The sequence below is a fragment of the Equus quagga genome, chromosome 20, assembly GCF_021613505.1.
Source record: "Equus quagga isolate Etosha38 chromosome 20, UCLA_HA_Equagga_1.0, whole genome shotgun sequence".
In the NCBI taxonomy this organism is placed as follows: Eukaryota; Metazoa; Chordata; class Mammalia; order Perissodactyla; family Equidae; genus Equus; species Equus quagga.
Window position 1 is genome coordinate 34,383,728 of NC_060286.1, and position 20,335 is coordinate 34,404,062.

The 20,335-nt window shown below is 52.9% G+C and overlaps 1 protein-coding gene across 1 annotated transcript in view; it reads right to left on the reverse strand.

Moving 5' to 3' along the window:
- ITPK1 (inositol-tetrakisphosphate 1-kinase) overlaps window positions 1-20,335 on the reverse strand; it is a 172,451-nt gene that overhangs the window by 67,903 nt on the left and 84,213 nt on the right. The window contains exon 3 of the mRNA XM_046647695.1: window positions 3,674-3,799. Within this exon, the coding sequence (XP_046503651.1) occupies window positions 3,674-3,799 (126 nt within the window). The remainder of the gene's footprint in view (window positions 1-3,673; window positions 3,800-20,335) is intronic.

Below are 20,335 nucleotides of genomic sequence, written 5' to 3' on the forward strand. Positions count from 1 at the left end.
AAAAGAATCACGAACTTCCAAATGGAAGGAAGAAAGAGTGCAAAGTTATGAGGGTCTGGGACGGGGGATGTGTCCTCGGTCGGATGATCAGGGAGACATCCCTGAGGAAGGGGCACCTGAGCCGGGAGCTGAAGCTCAGGATGGAATTCCAAGCATGGGATGGCTTGTGCAAAGGCACTGAGGTGTGCAAGAGCTCAGAGCCTGAGCAGCTGCTGTGGGGGGGCCAGCTTGGCAAGAAGGGGCGGCTGGGCAAGATGAAGCTGGGGAAGGAGGCAGGTGCCAGATCACTCAGTCCTCACAGGCCACGTTAAATGGCGCAGCCTTGATCACACCAAAATGAGGAGGCGTGGAATGGTTTTAAGCCAGGACGTGCAGTGATCAGGTCTGTGTTTGTCCTAGCTGATGACTCTGGGGGCTACGATGGCAGGTCCTGGTTTCCCCAGAGGTCTCCCCTCCTGGGCTAGGAATTTGCATGGGCAGTGATCTGTAAACAGTGTGCCACGGCAGAGGAAGCTGTTCTTGTGCCCAGACTGGGGGCTCGGGGACTATCTGGGGGACTCAATATCTTTCCAGCTAATCAAGATGGCGAGAAGAGGCGACCATTTGGACTCAAACCTCCTTCTTCTAAGCTCATTCAGGGAAAATCCCAGGAAGATCCACCTAGACAGCTCCACATGCCTCCTGGAGCACGATCCCAGGAACCATTCTGGGCAACTTGGAGGCTGGCAGGGGCAGCAGGTGGAAGACCAGCCCTGGCCACACCTGACAGGTGGCCCCAGATGCCACAGTGAGAAGAAGGTTCTCCATGCTCCCCTGAGGAAGCAGCTCGAGCAGCGAGGACACCCCTGAGCACAGGACAGGGACCTCCCCACTGCCCAGCCCCATTCAAGGGACCATTGCCTGGATCTGTTCACTAATAATCACTGATAACTGAATCTCGGGCAGAGCCGCGGTGGCAAGAGGCTGCTGGCTCCACATGAACCTTGGCGCAGAAAACAACTGAATCATCCTGAGGATTCTGCAAGCCAAGGCCTCTTGAGGCCCATCAGAAAAAAGAAGAAAGGCTTGGGAGTGGAGGGGTTCCTACGGCAACCACCTTTAGTGATCTGCAATAAGCCCCAGGCCCATACCCTCCAACCTGCCCACAAAGTGTAGCCAGGAAAAAAAGCATCATCTGTCAGCTCTGAGAATTCCTTTCCATCCCCGGGACCTGGAGGCTTAAGGGAAGCATCCCACAGGCAGAATGCTTCAGGGCTGTCAGTAGGATCTCAGACAGGTCAAAGCAGCCCCAAACCACTTCCCCAGGAACCTGAGTATGGCCTTTGGAGAAGGCCCTTCGAGCTGGGCCTTCCATCCTACTCTTGGCCTTGCTCACAATAAAATGCAGAAAGGCCAGCTTTGCAAACCCAAGCCCTGGGCTCTGCTTTTCCACCTCTGACAGGGCTTCCCTCTGCCTCTCTGGTCCCTGTGTTCCCTACCCACCCAAGCTGTGTCTCCCTGTTAATATCTTGAGAATAAATTCTAAAACAGGAATCTGAAAACAATGGCATGACCAAGGTCAAGTTTTAGTCTATCTGGTCTGGCTCTGAACTTGGATCTCTCGCATCCTAAGCGGAGGGGAGGACTGGGTCAGCGCGGACAGCACCGCGCCTGGCGGCAGGCGGCAGGCCTGCGTGCCGCTGAGGGGGCCTCTTCGCCGGCATCTCTGCATCCCCCTCTACGCCAGCCCCCGCCCACCTCCTCTCTTCCTGGGGCCTCTGGAAAGTGCGGCCTGTCACCCTTTTCCCCAAAGGATTGTTCTCTTCACAAAGGAGGAAACGTCCTGGCCTTATCAGATATCCGGCTTCATGCTGAGGCACGGACTGCTACATTGGAAATTTATCCCAGAAGTTCCAAGGCTGCAAGGTTAGCCTGAGGTCACCTCAGTCATCGGAGGGCCACTGGGAGAGTGAGTGTGCCTGGGAGGGACCCAGCCCAGACCCTCCCTGGGAAATGCACGCAGCGGCTAAAACCCTTAAGCCACACATCCCTAGTCCCCCGACCTGCTCTCTCTGTAACCTTCTTTCCCGTCAAGAACAGGAACACAGGGGACACAGTTCTCCTTTACCAGTCAGCTGGGCTGTGGGCTGTGTGTCTGGGGAAGTGTTGGGGGGAATCCCCACAGGGGCGGCTGTCCCATCACTCTCCGGGTACCGGGGCTGGCCGTGGGCGGCAGACCTTCATCTAGAAGGACAGTAGTGCCACAAGCAACAGTGGTGGCCGTACTGGCCTAGCAGCAGGCATGGCAGTAAGCACTCAGCAGACAGCAGGCCCTTTCATATCCACCGACATGTACTCCTCACTGCGACCTGCCCACCCCAAGAAGGAGGAACTCTCAGCATCCCCATTCTTCAGAAGAGGAAACTAAGGCTTGGGGAGGTCACCGGATCCAGCTGGCATCAACTTCCCACTAAGCGCTCACGGGGCCCAAGCAGTGTGCAAAGTGCTTCATCTGCGTCAATTACTGCCCCCAGCAGTGTATAGGTTTTCCTGTCCTAACACCATCGTACAGATAAGGAAACTGAGGCTTGGAGCCTCCTGGGGAGCCCAAACACACCTCCCCCGTGGCCTCCAGCCCTGTGAAGGAGGGATGGACTTCAGGCACAGGCAAGGCAAAGGCCCAGGAGGGCACGACGTGAGGACAGCACACCCCCCTTCAGGCGGGGGGGGGGGGGGGGGGCCACAGCAGAACCATGAGCAGGCCACTGTTATTCTGGGGCCACACGGGACACAGCAATCTATGAGAGTCGGCGAAGGAGGGGGTGAGACCCTCGGGGAAGTGAGGGAGGCTAGGGTCGCTGACCCCGACACAGGGAGAAAGAAATGCCGTCAGCACAAGGGCTACTGTGTGGCGAGGAGGGGAGCTAGCGAGAGTGCCCTCTGTCCTGAGAAAGGACAGGACACCAAGTCCCCAACCATCTCCACTGGGAAGTGCTCGCTCAGACAGCCCTCCCCCAGGGAGGCCTCTCCTTGGCTGCATTTCCACGGATAATAGGACTTTGTTTCTCATGACCCCCGAGCCGCCTTCCAGAGGAATGAATCATGCTCTTGTCCACAACAGAGACCAAGTCAGTGGGGGCAAAGGCAGCACCTCCCAAGGTGTCAGGCGGGTCACCGTGGAGTCAGGACCCAGGCTGTGGGGACATGGGGCTGGGAGGAGGGAACAGCTAAGAGGACTACGTCAAAGCTTGGAGATGAGCACACAGGGGTCAAAGCAACAAGCACAGAGAGGGGCTTCTCCACCACATCTAGACTTGGAGCACGTGCGGCTGTTCCAGTGGAAAAGCCCTCGGGTGTCCCTTTCTCCAAGCCCGGCAAGAGGGTTGCAGCCCTGTGCCAGCTCAGAACCACTGGCAGTGGCTGTGTGTGTGCATGTGCTGAGGATGTGGAGGCCACATGTGGACTCGGCAGCACTCTGACCAGTGAATCATGTCCAGACAGGTAGAGGGCGGCGGTTCTGCCCTGGTTCAATCCCCTTTCACAGCCAACAAGACAGAGGCCCTGGCAGCAAAGCACCTGCCCACAAGCCCGTGTCTCGGCAGCGGCAGAGCCACTACCACAGACCACACAGCAAGACAGCTGCTCTAGCTTTAGAAACGCACAGATCCGCTCCCTCCTCAGCATCCTCACTCACCTGGAACCTGTGCACCAGCTCCAGGGACTGGCTGTCGTTCTGGTCGGCTTCGAGGATGACATCGGTCAGCTTGTGGATGATGACGTCCAGGGGGCCCTGCTCCTCGATCGGCCGGCTAAGGTTCAGCTGCAGGGGGACACAGAGAAAAAGAACAACTTCAGCAGCTGAGCCCACTACCCTGTGCTATCCTCACCCTCTGCCTGCCCCTGCAGCCCTGAGAAGGGGGTGGGAGGAGGGCCGCACACACAGGAAATAAAGACAGGACCGCCAGGCCAAACCCGCTGAGATCCCAGACCTCCTCCGGAGCAGGCCCCATGTTTGTACTTCTGTCCCCGGGCCCCGTGCTACCCAGGATACAGAAGACACACACAGGAAATCAAGGTGACAAAGGATTCACTGGTCAAGCGAGTGCCACTGTGAAATTGCTTCACAGAGAAAGTGTTTAATGAAGATGTCCCCTCTGCCCAACAGCTGAGATTTTTCAGGTAGGGAAACCAAGGCTCAGCAAGGTGGAGTAAAGCAACTGAAGTCACACAGCCAGCTCTGAACTGAGACCCAAGCAGGTAATCTTTCTACAAAACACAGAAAGTCTCGCAAGGCTGTGATCTTCACCAATCTGAGAGCTGCTGCTCCCGGAGATCAGGCACTTGCCCTTCACACTGAGATCAGGGCTTACCATGACAAAGCAAAAGCGAGCGGGGCTGCCTGGAACCTGTGATGCTCGGCCTGCCCTGCTCCGCTGGGGGCATGATTATTTTTTCAAGAGCGTGGGGTTAGGAAGATCGGTCCCCAAGGGAGCCAGAGCCGCCGGCTGACAGACAGTCGGCATCACCTCACCCCAAGGCAAGAGCACCTGCCAACAGCTGGGGCAGCCTGACACCGCGCTTCCTGACCCGCCAGATGTCTGCCGTCCGGCACACAGCCACCACCACCTGCAAAGCCGGTCCCTCAGAGGCAGCGGCGCCAGCCCGGCACCTGGCTGACCCCCAGGATGGTCTCAGCAAAGGCCGGAGAAGGCCACCAGCCTGACCCCCAAGTAGGGCTTCCTCTGGGATTCAAGGCTGATTGTCTCAAAGTTACTGGTAAAGAAATCACAACGACAGCTACAAATGATGGCTCTAGGTAGGCACTGTGCTAAAAGTGACATGCATTTGTTTCGTTTTATTTTCCAACCACGCAATAAGAAGTGAATTCACGTATGAGGAGGGTGGAGAACACAGACTTTTGAAACCTGCCTGGGATCTCATAGCGAGAAAGCGGTGGAGCTCGGATGCAAAGCCAGATCTGAAGCTGTGCTTGTCACTCAGTCATCCCCATCCCTGGAGCTCGCCCTGTGCCCTGGGAGGCTGTCCTCTAGAGCCACAACCCCCTGGCTGCCTTGTCCTCTGGCTTCTGGCCGAGTCTGGCCAATTGGAGGCACCAGCAGAAGATGAGAGAGAGAAGTCTAGTGAGTGAGTGTTCCCACCGCCCTCACACCCCGACCGTATTTCTGGCAGCAGCTCCAGTCCCCGTCGAGCAGGGCAGCCCCTCTCCCAAGACCACCGCTGTCTCCAGGCTCCCACACCACCTCCCCTCCCCCTGTCCCCTTGGGCCTGGGGTGATGACAGCTTGCACTCTCCGCCTCGCCACCTCCTGCTGCCTCCTTTGACCCTGCCCACACCTTGTCATCCTCCCTTATTTGAACTTTTTTTTCAGTAAACCTTCAGAATGTGCCAGCTCTTTCCTGGTGATATCCTTAACTCTTCTTTTTTTATTGTCTGCCAGGAAAGATGTTAAGGGATTTCCCCGATTTAAAAAAAACAAAACCCCACAGACCACACAGTAAGAAAATACTGAGAAGACATTTCCCGTCCCATGGTGACCAGCCTGTGTACAAAACAAAACAAAGCAAGAATCAGACCAGCTGAGACGGCGAGCATCCCTTCCAGGGCCCCTGGACGAGGAAGGGAAGTGGCACTTGTCCTCATAGCAAGCCCAGCAGCTGAGGACAAAGTTCCCACCCTCACAGACCAGGACACCAAGAGCCCAGAAGGCAAAACGATTGGGGTGAGGCCACGCAGTTGGGAAATGGCCCACTGGGGCCCCAGCTGAGCTGCCAGGTGTCCTGGGCCTGTGCAAAAGCCCAGCTCATCATCCCCCTGGGCCTCAGTTTCCCCTTCGATAAAAACAGGAAACTGCAAGACCTTTCTGGTTCTGTTCGCAGGTTCAGTATCACATTCCCAAATAGCCCCACTTCACAGAAAAAAACAGAATCTGAAGGAAGGTACAGAAGCCAATGAGAGGTGGTAATGAGAGCAAAGGATGGCAAAGTCTCAAAAGCAGCCATAGACACAAACCCACTTTTGCCATAACTTGTGGTCCACTGCGACAGGCACCCAAACAAGGAGCAAACTGGACAGCCACACGCGTAAGAATGAACGTAGACCATGATCTTTCACCATTCACAAAAATTAACTCAAAATGGATCAAAGACTTGAAGGTAAGACCTGAAACCATACAACTCCTGGAAGATAATATAGGTAACACCCTCTTTGACATCGGTCTCAGAAGGGTCTTTTCAAATACTATGTCTATTCGGACAAGGGAAACAAAAGAAAAAATAAACAAGTGGGACTTCATCAGACTAAGGAGCTTCTGCAAGGCAAGGGAAAGCAGGGACAAAATGAAAAGAAAACCCACCAACTGGGACAAAATGTTTGCAAATCACATATCTGATAAGGGGTTAATCTCCAAAATATATAAAGAATCACACAACTGAACAAGAAAATATCAAACAACCTGACCAAAAATTGGGCAGAGGATATGAACAGATACTTTTCCAAAGGAGATATATACATGGCCAATAGGCACATGAAAAGATGTTCAACATCACTAGTCATCAGGGAAACGCAAATCAAAACTGCACTAAGATATCACCTTATACCTGTCAGAATGGCTACAACCACCAAGACAAAAAATAACAAATGTTGGAGAGGATGTGGAGAAAAGGGAACCCTCCTACACTGCTGGTGGGAATGCAAACTGGTGCAGCTACTATGGAAAACAGTATAGAGATGTCTCAAAAAATGAAAAACAGAAATACCACATGACCCAGCTATCCTACTACTGGGTATTTATCCAAAGAACTTGAAATCAAAAATTTAAAGACACTTATGCACCCCTATGTTCATTGCTGCATTATTCACAGTAGCCAAGATGTGGAAGCAACCTAAGAGCCCATCGACTGATGAATGGATAAAGAAGACATGGTATGTATATACAATGGAATACTACTCAGCCAGGAAAAAGACAAAATTGTGCCATTTGCAACAACATGGATAGACCTTAAGGGTATGATGTTAAGCGAAATAAGCCAGACAGAGAAAGACAAACACCGTATGACTTCACTCATATGTGGAAGGTAAACAAACACATGGATAAAGAGAACAGATCCGTGGTTACTAGAGAAGAGGGAGGTTGGGGGGCACAAGGGGTAAAGAGGCACATTTATATGATGACTGACAGATAATGAGGTACAACTGAAATTTCACAATGTTATAAACTATTATGACTTCAATAAAATAAACAACAAAAAAAACACAAGAGGCCGATATTTTCAGACCAAGTCAGCCACAAACGGAAGAGAACTGGGCCACACGAGTGATGCTGGGCAGGGTGCCCTGGGGCCAGTCAGAAACTCCATCCCCACCAGCGTGCACATCTCCAAAGAGAATTTTCCAGGTCTCCTGTGCAGCATGAGGGCACAGAAATCAGCCCCCGAGAGGAGCGCTCGGGTCCCCGTGGGTTTGGGGAAGCAGGTGGGCACAGGAGATGCCCCTGGGTTGTCCTCGCCTGGCACCAGCCCGAGGCCTGTAAACCTGACAACCGTGGGCTGTTTGGAAAATAAGCTCTCCGAGTTCCCGGCTGCTCCACTGAAGGTAAACAGTTGAGCTCTGGAAGCCAGCCACCTTCCTTTGTGTATTTTCCAAGCATTCTGATGCCAGTAAAACCCTTTCAGGAGAACGGCAACTTGGGACATGCATCAGGCCTGGTCTGGTCCCGGCTCGGCCATCTCTCGCAGCAGCATCTTTGCTGAGGCCTAAACGGAGCTGCCGGTTCTCCAGCCTCTTCCTCAAGCAGCCGGACAAGCCGCTATCACCCTGAGGGGTCTATCCCCCTGAAAACGCCTCAGGGGGGCTTCAGTCTCTGCCAGCCGGCTGGGAAGGAGGAGATGGGCCCACTGGGGCTGCACCCTCAGGAGGGGCTGAGGCTCAGGCAGGCTCTGGGTGCACCACAGCAGAACAGGCTGGCTCCCAAGAACCAGGACACTGCTGAGAAGGGGCCCCCAGGAGGGGATGCCACAGAGGAGGGGATCCCCAGGAGGCGGACGCCACAGAGGAGGGGACCCTTGGTGGGTGGGGGGGGAGGATGCTGAGAAGGGGACTCTTAGGAGGGAAGGATGCCACAGATGAGGGGATCCCCAGGAGGGGATGCTACAGAGGAGGGGACCTTTTGGTGAGTGGGGGGAGGATGCTGTGGAGAAGGGGACTCTTAGGAGGGCAGGATGCCACAGAGGAGGGGATCCTCAGGAGGGGATGCCACAGAGGAGGGGATCTGGCGGGAGATAGCTCAGAGGCCTCGTTTCCTGGGTGGGATGGGGACGGGGACCCTCATGGAAGTGAAACCTCAGTGCAGTTGTGTCATTCTGTTTTCTGCCCACGTTCGGCCCCCAGGAAAGGGAACCTTCCTGGGGAATTGTCCTCTTCCCAGGAAGGGGTCTGCTTTGGCCCTCTCAGCCAGTAAGGAGGGCATCTCAATGAAAGGGCCGCCCGCTGTGGCCAGAGGAAGGCTGTGGGCGCCATGTTTCCAGGTCACGCCATCCTGTGAGGCCCAAGCTGGACGCTGTTCTGCGCGGCGCTCTGAGTTCAGAATCCAGGGAAAACAAGGGCCTACTGTTTCCCGCAGCCACCAAGCAGCAGGGCTGACTGGGGTGGGGCGGGCCTGGGAGGAGAGGGGACAAAGGCCTGCACACCCCAGTGGCCTGGGAGTCGCCTGTGACTTCCGAAATAAGCAACCCAATCACACCCGGCCCGGTATCCAGGCGGGCTGAGCTGCGACTACCCCACCTCGCCCACCTGGTCGGGGAGGAGGATGGGCACGGCAGACGCCCGGAAATGCACCGCAGCTCAGCCGCTTCTGGGGCTACAGCAGATCACTTAACTGCTCTGTGCCTCAGTTTCCCCCATTCATAAAATGCAGACGCTATTAACTACTCCTGACACCTCATAGGACAGTTTGGGTGGACGAGAACATTCCATCTATGGAGGGGGCCCAGGGTGGGCATCCGGCAGACGCAGCAGGGCTCACCCCGTGAGTGCTCAGGACAGGTTCCCACTTCTGGCTGCTCACTCACTAACCTGACAAGCATTTCCTGGGCACCTCCGTGGGCCGGGCACAGACAGCCCCCGCCCTCTCCCCTCGGGGTTCTCAGTGGTCATACGAGCGTGCTGTTCCCCCTGGAAGCAGACGCAGGCGAGGCAGCCACGTGCTGCTCCAGGTCCTGCACGGGAGCCGTGCTGCTGCGCCTGAGCCGCCCTCTGCCTGGAACATCCCCCGCCCTCACGTCCCCTTGTTTGCACGAGGAGCTCTTACTCATCTTCCAGTCCCAGCTCAAAAGTTCAATCCTGTTTCAGACTTCTCAACTCACCCCACCGCAAAGAGGAAGAATTAACAGTCCCCTGGTCTCAACCATATGCCCAGGGCCCTTTGCATATCCTGCCAGGATTGTACCACAAGTGCCAATTATAAAGTCATTTCTCTAACCCTGACTCCTCCTCAAGACCCTGAGACCCCCAACGACCAGGGCTGAGGCCTGGCACCCCCAGGACCCAGAACAGTGGTTCGAGGTAAGAGCTTGGTAAACGACTGCTAAATGCAACTGGATGCTTTACAGAACAAAGTGAACAACGCAGAACACCTTGAGGGGATGTTCCGTGGAGCAAGTGACCCCTCCTGCTAAAGGAGCCAGAAACAGCCTCCTGGAAGAGGAGGCGTCCAGGCCAAGCCACGGAGGAGGGAAGAACGGGGCCTCCGGAGATGGGTGGGGTAAGGAAGGTGATCCAGGAAGAGAGCGTGCTGCAGGGATGCAGAACTCATCTCCAGTAAGCACTCTCCTTGCATTTGTCAATTCCAAGTGCCTCGGATGCCCCAGGCCGCCGCTCTGCAGAAAGAGCTTCTCCAGCAGCACTGACCCCCAACTGGCACCTTGGGAGGGTGACCCATGACCCCTCTCTCATGCCAGGTCTGTTCCAACCACGTTACATACATTAAGTCATTCGATTTTCACAACCACCTGCGACGAGGACTCACGAGAGAGGCACAGAGGTTAAATAACGCGCCGAGGTCTCACAGCTTCCCCTCACTCTTAACAGTACCCAGCCAACGGGCAGAGTGGTGAAAGGATAACCTTTTGGGATTTCCTTGGTGATAGGAGTGTCTTTTGTTCTAAGGAGGCAAAGCTGGGTGGGCTCCTGGATGGGGGCTGGTCACCATAAAGACCAAGCCACGATTAGAAGCTTGGAACTTTCGGCCCCATCCCCCACCTTCCAGGAAGGGGAGAGGGGCTGGAAATTGAATTAATGGTAGATCATGCCTGTGTGATAAAGGCTCCATAAAAACCCCAAAGGGAAAGGGTTTGGGGAACTTCCTGGTCGGTAAGCGCGTGGAGGTGCTGGGAGAGCGGCTTGCTCCAAGAGAGCATGGGGGCTCCACGCCCCTTCCCACATACCTTGCCCTACGCATCTCTGCCACCTGGATATTCAACTGTATCCTTTATTACATCCTTTTCTAATAAGCCTGTCAACAGTAAGTACACCATTTTCCTGAGTTCTGTGAGCCGCTCTAGCAAATTACTTAGATCCCAGGAGGGGGCTGTGGGAACCTCTGCTTTACAGCCCACTGGTCAGGAGCACAGGTAACAACCTTGACTTGGGATTGGCACCTGAAGGTGGGGGAGGGGGGAGGCAGTCGGGACTGAGTCCTTAAACTGTAGGATCTGACACCGTCTCCTGGTAACAGTGTCAGAATTGACTTAAACTGCAGGACACTCAACTAGTGTCACAGAATTGCTTTGTACGAGAACTCCACACGTCTGGTGTCAGAAGCGTCCCGAGTGCGTAGGTGTGCGAGTAATGGAGATGCACAAGAGGTGTGTTTTTCCTACTCAGTAGCACAGTAGATAAATGTCAACTATTCTATTTCCCTCTTCTCACGATTTACATTATTAGTGACCAGTGGAAATTTCCCTGACTTCCTGTATGAGCTCAAGTACGGGCTGGAATTCAGATTGTGCAAAGCTAGACCACTTGTCCTGGCTCCTAGGAGACTCCTCAAAGCCTTTGCAGCCACAATAAAATTTACTATCATTGTGAATGATAACTAACATTTACAAAGTTCTTACTTTGGGTCACATAGCATGCTAACAAGCACGAAAGGCATGAGGTGCAGACGAGGATGAGTCACGGAGAGGTTAAGTAACTTGCCTACGGTCATACAGCTACAGCTGCGTGGAACCTGGGTCTCTCTCCCACCAAAGCCAGGCATTCAACCTCTAAGCCAAAAGGTGTCCTGGGCACCTGGGGCTTTCCTTCCATCCACTTCTCCCTCAATTCACCCCCGCGGAGTGGTGTGTTTTCAGCTGTGACCTCAAATGGAAGCCACTTGATGAAAAGTTTTGTCTCAAACAAGATCCAGACAAAGCAGCCGGGATGAAAGGTGAGTGGGCATAAGTCTGATTTATTCCTCTGCACTCTCCACAGATCTCAGGATCTGGGGCACGACTGCCAGCTCCAATGTTTAAAGGCCGTGCCAAGCAGGAGCAGGTCTCTCCTGAAATAAGAGTCAGGCCTGGTGCCTCGTGGACAGACTTCAAAAGGGAGCTGGGCCTTGGAGGACGCAGCACTTGTGTCTTTTTCAGTGGGGTTGGTTCCAAAAGACGACTTGGGGGGAGCAGACCAAAGGCTTTTCCCTGGCAAGATCCATTCTCACTCCCAAAGGAGCTCAAAGTGGCCCTCGGAGAGGTCAAGAGTAGGAGGTCACATAGGGCTAGCCACCAAGACCCAAAGGCCGGGCCAAGCAGGGCGCTGGTCACCCCAGCAGCCTCTGCCCCGGGCTGGGGAGAGGAGCTGTCGCCAATGCTCCCTGACCCAATTGCCCAATTTATCAGTAACTGGTTTCCAAACACGGGGGTAATGAGAAGAAACAGCGATCTGGTTAAGGCAGCAGACTGGATAACCCTTCTCCCATAGAAGAGGAAGGGCCAAGTCTACTCAATGTGTCATGATAAAGGGACCTCGCACGTCCAAAGTTCTGGGAATTTGCAAGCCGAATTTATTTCAAAGAGCCACAAAAGTTACGCCCACTTAGCAAGCACAGGTCCGGAAGAACGGGACTGACCTGGGTTCTCAGGAACTAAGACAACTGCGGCCTGCACTCCATGCCAGGAGCCAGGTTCAAGAGCAGATTCAAAGGATAAAGACACCCATGCCCTTTGACCCACTAAGCCCCCTCCTAGGATGCACTGGCCAAAGGAAAAAATGAACAGGTGATAACCAGTCCTGGCCCAGGGAGATTCAATGAGGCCATACCAACAAGAGAAAGATACAGAATACACATCCAAAACCGGGTGGCTAAGTAATGACAGGTACACCCGCACCAGAGGATGTAACATAACTACTGAGAGGACAAGGAAGAGGCCTACTGGAGACAAGGGTGGCTGCATGCGCCACAGCCATGTAAAACCACCTTGTGACGCACAGAGCTGGAAAGAAAACACAAACCTGAAAATGGGAGGATTCTGGGCAGAGTGGTCATTACGGGTTCAGCAGCCCCTTTCTGGACACCTGGCGGGTGCACTTCCCGACTCCCTTGTAACTGCATGTGATCAGGTGACTAGTTCTGGCCAGTGAGTTGCCACAGGAGGGAAGCATGTCACTTCCCGGGCAGAGCGTGTAATTGCAAGTGCCAGGGCCCCCAGAGCTCCCTCTCTGCTCTCTGGCACAGGACTGGCAACGTTCAAGATGGAGGCTGCTCAGTCTCGGATCTCTCAGCGATTATGATGAACCGAGGCCCCAGCGGACCCCCCAGGCACATGTGCATGCGTGAAACATAACCACTCGCTGCTTTAAGCTACTAAGATTTGTGGGCTATTTGTTAACACAGCACAACCTAGTCTACCCTCCCTAACAGAGTCCCCCATAGATTTTTCTTTTTCCATTTGTTCAAACAAAGGAAGTATGGAGGGGAAGCGGAATGGGGAGAAAGGGAAATGAAAGCAAATGGGCCCCACAGGTAACTTACCAGGCTGAGAATGGGCTTTTGTTGAGTTTCTTTTTTTTTAATTAGATTTAGTGTTTGGATGAACTACAATAACAGGGATTTATCCTGTAAGGGGAAGACTTCTTGCCCATCCCTTAGGCTCAGAAGGCAGAAACCGTGAACAGAGCCACAACTTGAATGTGGCTGCTCTCTGGCACCCCAAAAAGCACAGCCTAAATCTGCCAGATGAGTCCCTCAACCCCGTGTGGCTTGGCCAAGTGGGCCGCTTCCAACTTGCTCTCATTCACAGTGGTGCTTGCGGGACAGAGTCAGGATGGTGGGAGCCCAACCCTCGCCTACGTGCCAGGCACCAGCCTGGTCCTGTCCTGGGACGAAGCACAAACCACAGGCTGGCAAGAAAGAGAAAAGAAGCATAAAAAGGGCTGGGGGATCTGGACCCACAGGGAGGAAAGTCGGGGGCCATGTAACAAAGGCTGACAGTACTGCGTGTGTTTGGGAGGGGGGAGGCGCCCCACTTACTAGTCTCTGGTCCCCAGGCCAGAGGAGGAAATCCAGAGTGCTCCCTTCTCCCTGGCGGTCAACTCTCCTCTTCCCCTCCCAGAGCCACCCCAAGCACAGTGCTCCCCTTCCCCATCCCAGGCAGAAAGGTACAAAGGGCAGGGCAGAGACTCCAGCCCTGGGGAGGGCACTTCCCTCACCTCCTAAGCCTGTTTCCTCACCTGCAGGGTGAGGGCAGAGAGACATGCTTCCTATAGTCATCACCTGCACGCAGTGAGGGGACAGTCACCAGCGCCCCATGTAGGCGGGCCTCGCAGCTGTCAGCAACCAGGAGCTTCTTCCTTACTCCAGGGTGACTCTCTCTTCAATTTGAGCCTCTCTCGCCTCGTTAGGCTGCCAGCATGATCCTAATAATCACCTTCAAACCAAGATTCTCAGGAGGTCCCTGGCGCTGTGCTGAGCACTTTACATACCTAGTTCATCAAATTCTCATAAGGTTCCCAGGAGGCAGAGATGTTGTTACCACTTGACAGACGTCAGACAAGGAAGGTTCCAGGAGGCAAAACCTGACGGAGGTTGTACAGGCGCAGTACGTGGGAGAGACAGGTCCCCACCCCAGGTCCCTGTGGCTCCATGACGGGTGCTCCTCAGCCCTCTGCCTTCCTTAGGAAGGAGAGTGGCTGGGGCGGCTACAGGGTGGTCTGAGGGGCTGCTCCCTCCCGCCAGGGCCAGAGGCAGGCCTGTGTCTGTCTGCCTTGGGGCCTCGCAGGCACAGGGCCCCCACTGCAGTCTTGCTCACAGCTCCAGGGGAAGGGGAGCAAGTCTGAAATCCCAGCTGGTGAGCCCGAAGCTTTCAACCAGAACTCCCTCGCCTGAGCACCACCTGTGTCAGGAAACACAGCAGCTGCGGGAGCATCCTGAGCGCGTCGAGAGCCTGGATTTGGGTCTTCCAGCCTGCCTGCAGCCAACGCAGCACCCCACCGTCAGCTCAGGAGAGGGTCTGACACCAGCACCACCGCCCAGGAAAACCCGGCGGGAACAAAGACACCCAAAGCACGTGGGGATAACACTTGTCTAAGTCTCCACTTTGTCATCTTTTCACTTGACTTAAGGTGGTTTTGCCATGCAGAAAATCTTTACCTTTCTTAATTCAAATGCACCACGTTTCATTTTTTGATTCTTTACGCGTGAGATTATTTTTAAAGTATCCCACAGTTTCTCCAAGTATTTCTATGTTTTCAATTTTACAATTAAATCTCTGCTCCATCTGGAATTTGAATGATATGAGGTATGCATCTCTGTATATTTTTTTCCAGAGACTCAATTGTCCCAATGACATTTATTAATAATCCATCTTTCAGCCACTGTTTTCAAATGCCGCTATTTCCAAATATTAATTCCCATGTTCATCCTGCTCTCTTTTTGGACTCTCCATTAATCTGTACAGTCTTGTACGGATACCACATTGGTTTGGGGTTTTTTCCATTGTTTTAATTACGGTAGCTGTAGGATAAGGTTTAATACCTAGAAAAGCTAGTTCCCTCTCACTAACCTTCTTTTTCAGAATTTTCCTGACAGTCGTGCTCATGTATATTTTCGACATGCCTTTTAAAATAGGACTGGACTGGGAATTAGTTAGATGTATAGACAATTTAAGGAAAATCCATGGTTTCACCTTGAACCTTCCTAACCAAGAACATGGCAAGCTGTCTCTGCAGCTCACATCACAAATGGCTAATTTTTTCACATATGATAAGCTCCTACAAATTGATAAGAAAGTCAATCAACACCAACAGAAATAAAACGTATGTTCAGACATAAGTACAGAAAAGTAAATAAAATGGCTCCAAACATACACTAGATAATGCTCAATGTCACACCCAAGACAAAAACAAATTACAACTCTATTAAGATAGCATTTTTTTCAAAAAATTAAAAATAGAAATATCATATCACCCAGCTATCCCACTACTGGATATCTATCCAAAGAACTTGGAATCAACAATTCAAAGAGACTTATGCACCCCTATGTTCACTGCAGCATTATTCACAATAGCCAAGACGTGGAAGCAACCCAAGTGCCCACTGACTGATGAATGGATAAAGAGGATTTGACATATATATACAATGGAATACTACTCAGCCATAAAAAAGGACAAAATCGTCCCATTCAGGGGCCGGCCCCGTGGCTGAGTGGTTAAATTCGTGCGCTCCGCTTTGGCGGCCCAAGGTTTCACTGGTTCGGATCCTGGGTGTGGACATGGCACTGCGCATCAGGCCATGGGGAGGCAGCATCCCACACGCCACAACTAGAAGGACCCACAACTAAAATATACAACTATATACTGAGGGGATCTGGGGAGAAAAAAGCAGAAAAAAAAATTTTCTTTTTTAAATCGTCCTATTCGCAACAACATGGGCAGACCTTGAAGGCATTATGTTAAGTGAAATAAGCCAGACAGAGAAAGACAAACACCGTATGATTTCACTCATATGTGGAAGATAAACAAACACATGAACAAAGAGAATCATTCAGTGGTTACCAGGGGGTAGGGGGGTGGGCGTGGGCACAAGGGTGAAGAGGCACACCTATATGGTAACTGACAAATAATAATGTACAACTGAAATTTCACAATGTTGTAAACTGTCAGAACCTCAATAAAAAAATAATAATAATTAAAAAGATAGCATTTTTCTGTATACCAGATTGGCTAAAGTCTGAGAGATTGATAAAACATCATGTTGGCCAGGATGTAGAGAAACAGATACTCAAGCACAGGGTGGGTGCAAATTCGAATCATCTCAACAGAAAGCAAGTTAATAACAGCCATCTCGATTTTAAATCACACACTCCGCTTCTAGGAACTGACCCTGGGAGAACTCACACAGAAGTACAAGGTTAGGCACTGCTACGCACTGCTGATGCACTTGCCATGCACTAAAGGAGGGAGGGAGGAAGGGAGCAGAGGAAGCAGCAGGCGAGCAAGCAAGCAAAGGCCCATCAAGAAGGACTGACTGAATGGCCTATGGCCATCCCCAAGGCAGAACACCACACAGCCATAAAAAGAATGGGGAAGTGCTTTCTGCACTGATACAGAGCCATCTCCAAGAAGGCGCAGGTCACCGAGCACAGAACGCTACGATACACATGGGGAGAAATAATGATTTACATGCACATTTGCCTGCATGTGACAGAGTAGCTTAGGATGTCCACGAGAGGCTGGTCAAAGCGGCAGCCTCCAGGTGAACCAGGGCACTTGGGAGCAGGGTGAGAGGGAGCAGTGTGCGTGCGTTCTTTTGAATTTCCAACCAGTGAGATGTATTACGTACATAAATTTGTAGTACCAGATGGGTAGGTAGCATGTATAAAGAGCGCACAGTCAGACTCAGATAAACCTGGATTCAAATGCAGCCAGTAACTAACATACGATGACCACCTACTGTGTACCAGGCACGGCTCTAGGCAGTTTACATGAATTAACTCATTGAACCCCTACCCTGTGGGGGAACAGAGGACAATTACTACTCCCATTGTACAGACGAGGGCACCAAGGCCGGAGAGGGTGAATGAGTAGTCCCCATTCGCACAGCTAAGCAGGGAGGAGCCGGGATATGGAGCCAGGGAGGCAGACTTGGCTATGCAAATAAGCTGCAAATGCCCAAGACACGGACACCTCAACAACGCGCACACGCACGTGGATAACCACGGACACAGACACTCTCATTACTAATTACCCAGATCTCAGAGCACACACGCTAGCTACTCCATAAGCAGTGGGATCGCCAACTGAAAAGGGAAATGGTTTCCACATCTGTCCAGCTGGTCCCACCCCCGACTCACACCTCTAACTCGCTCATTCTCAGCCGTGTCCACCTAACCAGCCTGGTTTGGCCAGGAGCAGCAAGATGTTCACTGAAAAATCCTCCCAGCTCACAGTGCAGGCATCAGAGCCAGAAGGAATCCTGGCTGTCCTCCCCTCAACCACTGGCCGCAGGTGTCAGTGCTTCGTCACCTGGAGAGCCGTGGGGAGGAAAAGGGAGCTGCTCCTTGGCTTTCCGCAGTGAGAGGACGTCAGAGGGAAACTGCAGCTCTGTGGGCCCAGGACCCAAGGCTAAAGACAGTTCAAGTCTCTGATGACCGGTGTACCTTCCCCAGACCTGGTCTGCGTGGCTAGAGAGAAGGACTCTGAGATGACAGTCACATGATGGAGGGAACCTGGAGTCCTGAGTCACTGCCTGGAGAGATCACCAGACTCCATCAGAATGTGACAAGAGCAAGAAATAAAACCTTCACCGTGTTAAGCCTTTGAGCTATTGGGGTTGTCTGTTACAGTGGCTTAGCTTAGCCTATGCTGACAAACACACCCAGACAGGACAATCTCTGCCCAGGGCACTTGTCACTGTGTACCCAAAGCCAGGCCTCTGGGACTGGGAACAAATGGAGGAAGGCAGGCAGCTGTGCACAGGGCCTGGGCCTTCAGTCAGTGACCTCCAACCCCTTTGAGCCTCTGTTTCCCCATCTGTGAAATGGAGAATGACACCTGCCCCCAGCATTTGAAGACAGTGTTGGTAAAGCCTTCACACTGCGCCAGGCCCACAGCAGGCCCCAGGCAGGCACAATCCCAAGAAGCAGGGCGTCAGCTCTCCATTCCTGGAGCCTTCTCTGCTCTCAGTCCCTCGAGACTCTCATGAGTCGCAGTGCTTGGGGGCGCCTCTACCTTCGAGGCCACCCAGTAAAGGCTGTTCATGTTCAGATCGGACTCTTCTGAACACTCTGGGTCCCAGGCATGATGCTACACCACTGGCGAGTTGCAGAAAAAGAGCTCTCCTTAGCCTGTGCACCCTCATCGACCTCGTCAGCGACTGTGTCCTGTTCCTCCCTGTGACCCCTGCACGGCTGGGCACAGTGCCTGGTCATGGCAGGGACCAGCAAACACGCTGAATCGATTTCCTGAGGCTGGAGACTCATACCATCCACCCACCCGCCCCCACCCTATTCACACAATATTTATTGAGCACTTACACAACCACCCCTCCAAGTAAATGTCATCCCCATGCTCCATTAAGATGATGAAAACAGAGAGATTAGGGAATGCATGCAAGGTCACTGCTAACAGGGGGCAGGCCCAAGGGATTTCTGATCACAACCTCCATCCTTTCCTTTTCCCACAGCCACCACCTCCTTCTGTCTTCAGCACACTGCCCCCTCCCCAGAGCCAGGACCCCCAAGGCCTCCAACCTTATTACACCTGTGTTGGGCTCGGGGAAAGGGTGCTCCACAGGGCCCACTGGAGAAGGCCCCAAAGACTCCTGCATAAGTCCCAAGGGGCCCTAGGGACAAGCTGCAGACACTCTGGGCATGGCAGGGTGAGAAAGTCAAGGGAGGCTCTGGGCCATGGAGCAAGGACACGCAAGCCCAGGGGACAAGAAAGGCGATGTGGACACCCCAGTTCCAGCCCCAGGACATGCACCTTGCAGAGAAAGATGTGGCCTCCACAGTCCAAGAGGCCCGGAGGCCTTGGAACAGCTGTGTTGTCAGCCCAGCCAGCAGGCCATGACCGTTGTAGTAGGTAGAGATGCCAGGGCTCCAACCTCAGCACAAAGGGGCAGGGGGAGGAGCTGCCCCTCGTTGCTGGCATGGCTTCCTGGGCCTGAGTCTTGTCCTCCCAAGCAGACCAGGAGCATCTTGAGGGCCTCTACCTCTAGGTGTCTGTCAACAGCTGAGTATAATACAGGATCAGAGATTCACCAGACACTGACCCTCAGGGACCCAAGAGGGCTGACGAAGAAAGGAGGCACAGGGACAACATTCCCCATAGACAGGCTTCTGCTCACCTCATCTGACTGCCCCAAAGCTAAAAGCCTGAGCTGTGACAACGTAAGGGTCTCCACCTGAGCTCCCAGCCAGATGAATTCAAATACCACCCTCCCACCCCAGTCCCAGACACCCCCACTGCTTCCTCTCTCTCCTTTCTCCCTGCACTTCCTACAGAGGATTTCAGAACGAGCATGGACTGACCTCCTAGATGGTAAACTTGATGTTGGTGCCCAGTGCATGCTGCATCGTCCATCCGACCCACTGCAGCCTCACACGAGCAACGTGCTCTGCAAATGTGACTGAGGTGTGAGAGAGCCGCACCCCGCAGGGGACGGGGTGCACATGTGCCCTCAGCAGAAACTGACTGCAGAACGTGCAAAAACAAAAGGAGGTGAGATATATCCCATTTGACAAACTCTCAAAACGTGAGAATGCAATAATAGCAATCATCACTTCTCCTCTTTAAGATTTAAATAAAAGAAACCGCTACTGCTTTACACATCATACACAAGACTGTTCCTTATTCTGCTCTTGCTTTCTCTAGATCTCAGTTTGTGTGAGTGGTTAAGCGGGGATGATAAGGGTATCTGCTTCATAGGGCTGCGTTTTCAGCCATCCATCCACTCATTCACCCATGTAATCATTCATTCATTCAATAATTACTGTGAGTGAATACTTTGTGCCAGGCATTGCTCAAGTACTCAAGACACAGCGGTGGACCAGGGGGCCAAGGTCCCTGTTCTCAGGACACCCAACTCTAGTCAGGGGAGATGGACAACAAACAAAATAATTGCAGGTGGCCATCAAGCGTCACAACATCAATAAAATCAGTGTAGAGAGCATGATGGGAGGGGCAGGGGCACTTATCCAAGAAGGCCTACTATGAGGTGAACTGTGTTCCCCAAAAATATGATATGGAAGTCCTAACCCCCAGTTCCTCGGAATGTGCCTGCATTTGGAAATGGGGTCACTGCAGATGTAATTAGTTAAGATGAGGTCATACTGGAGTGGGGTGGGCCCCAAATCCAATA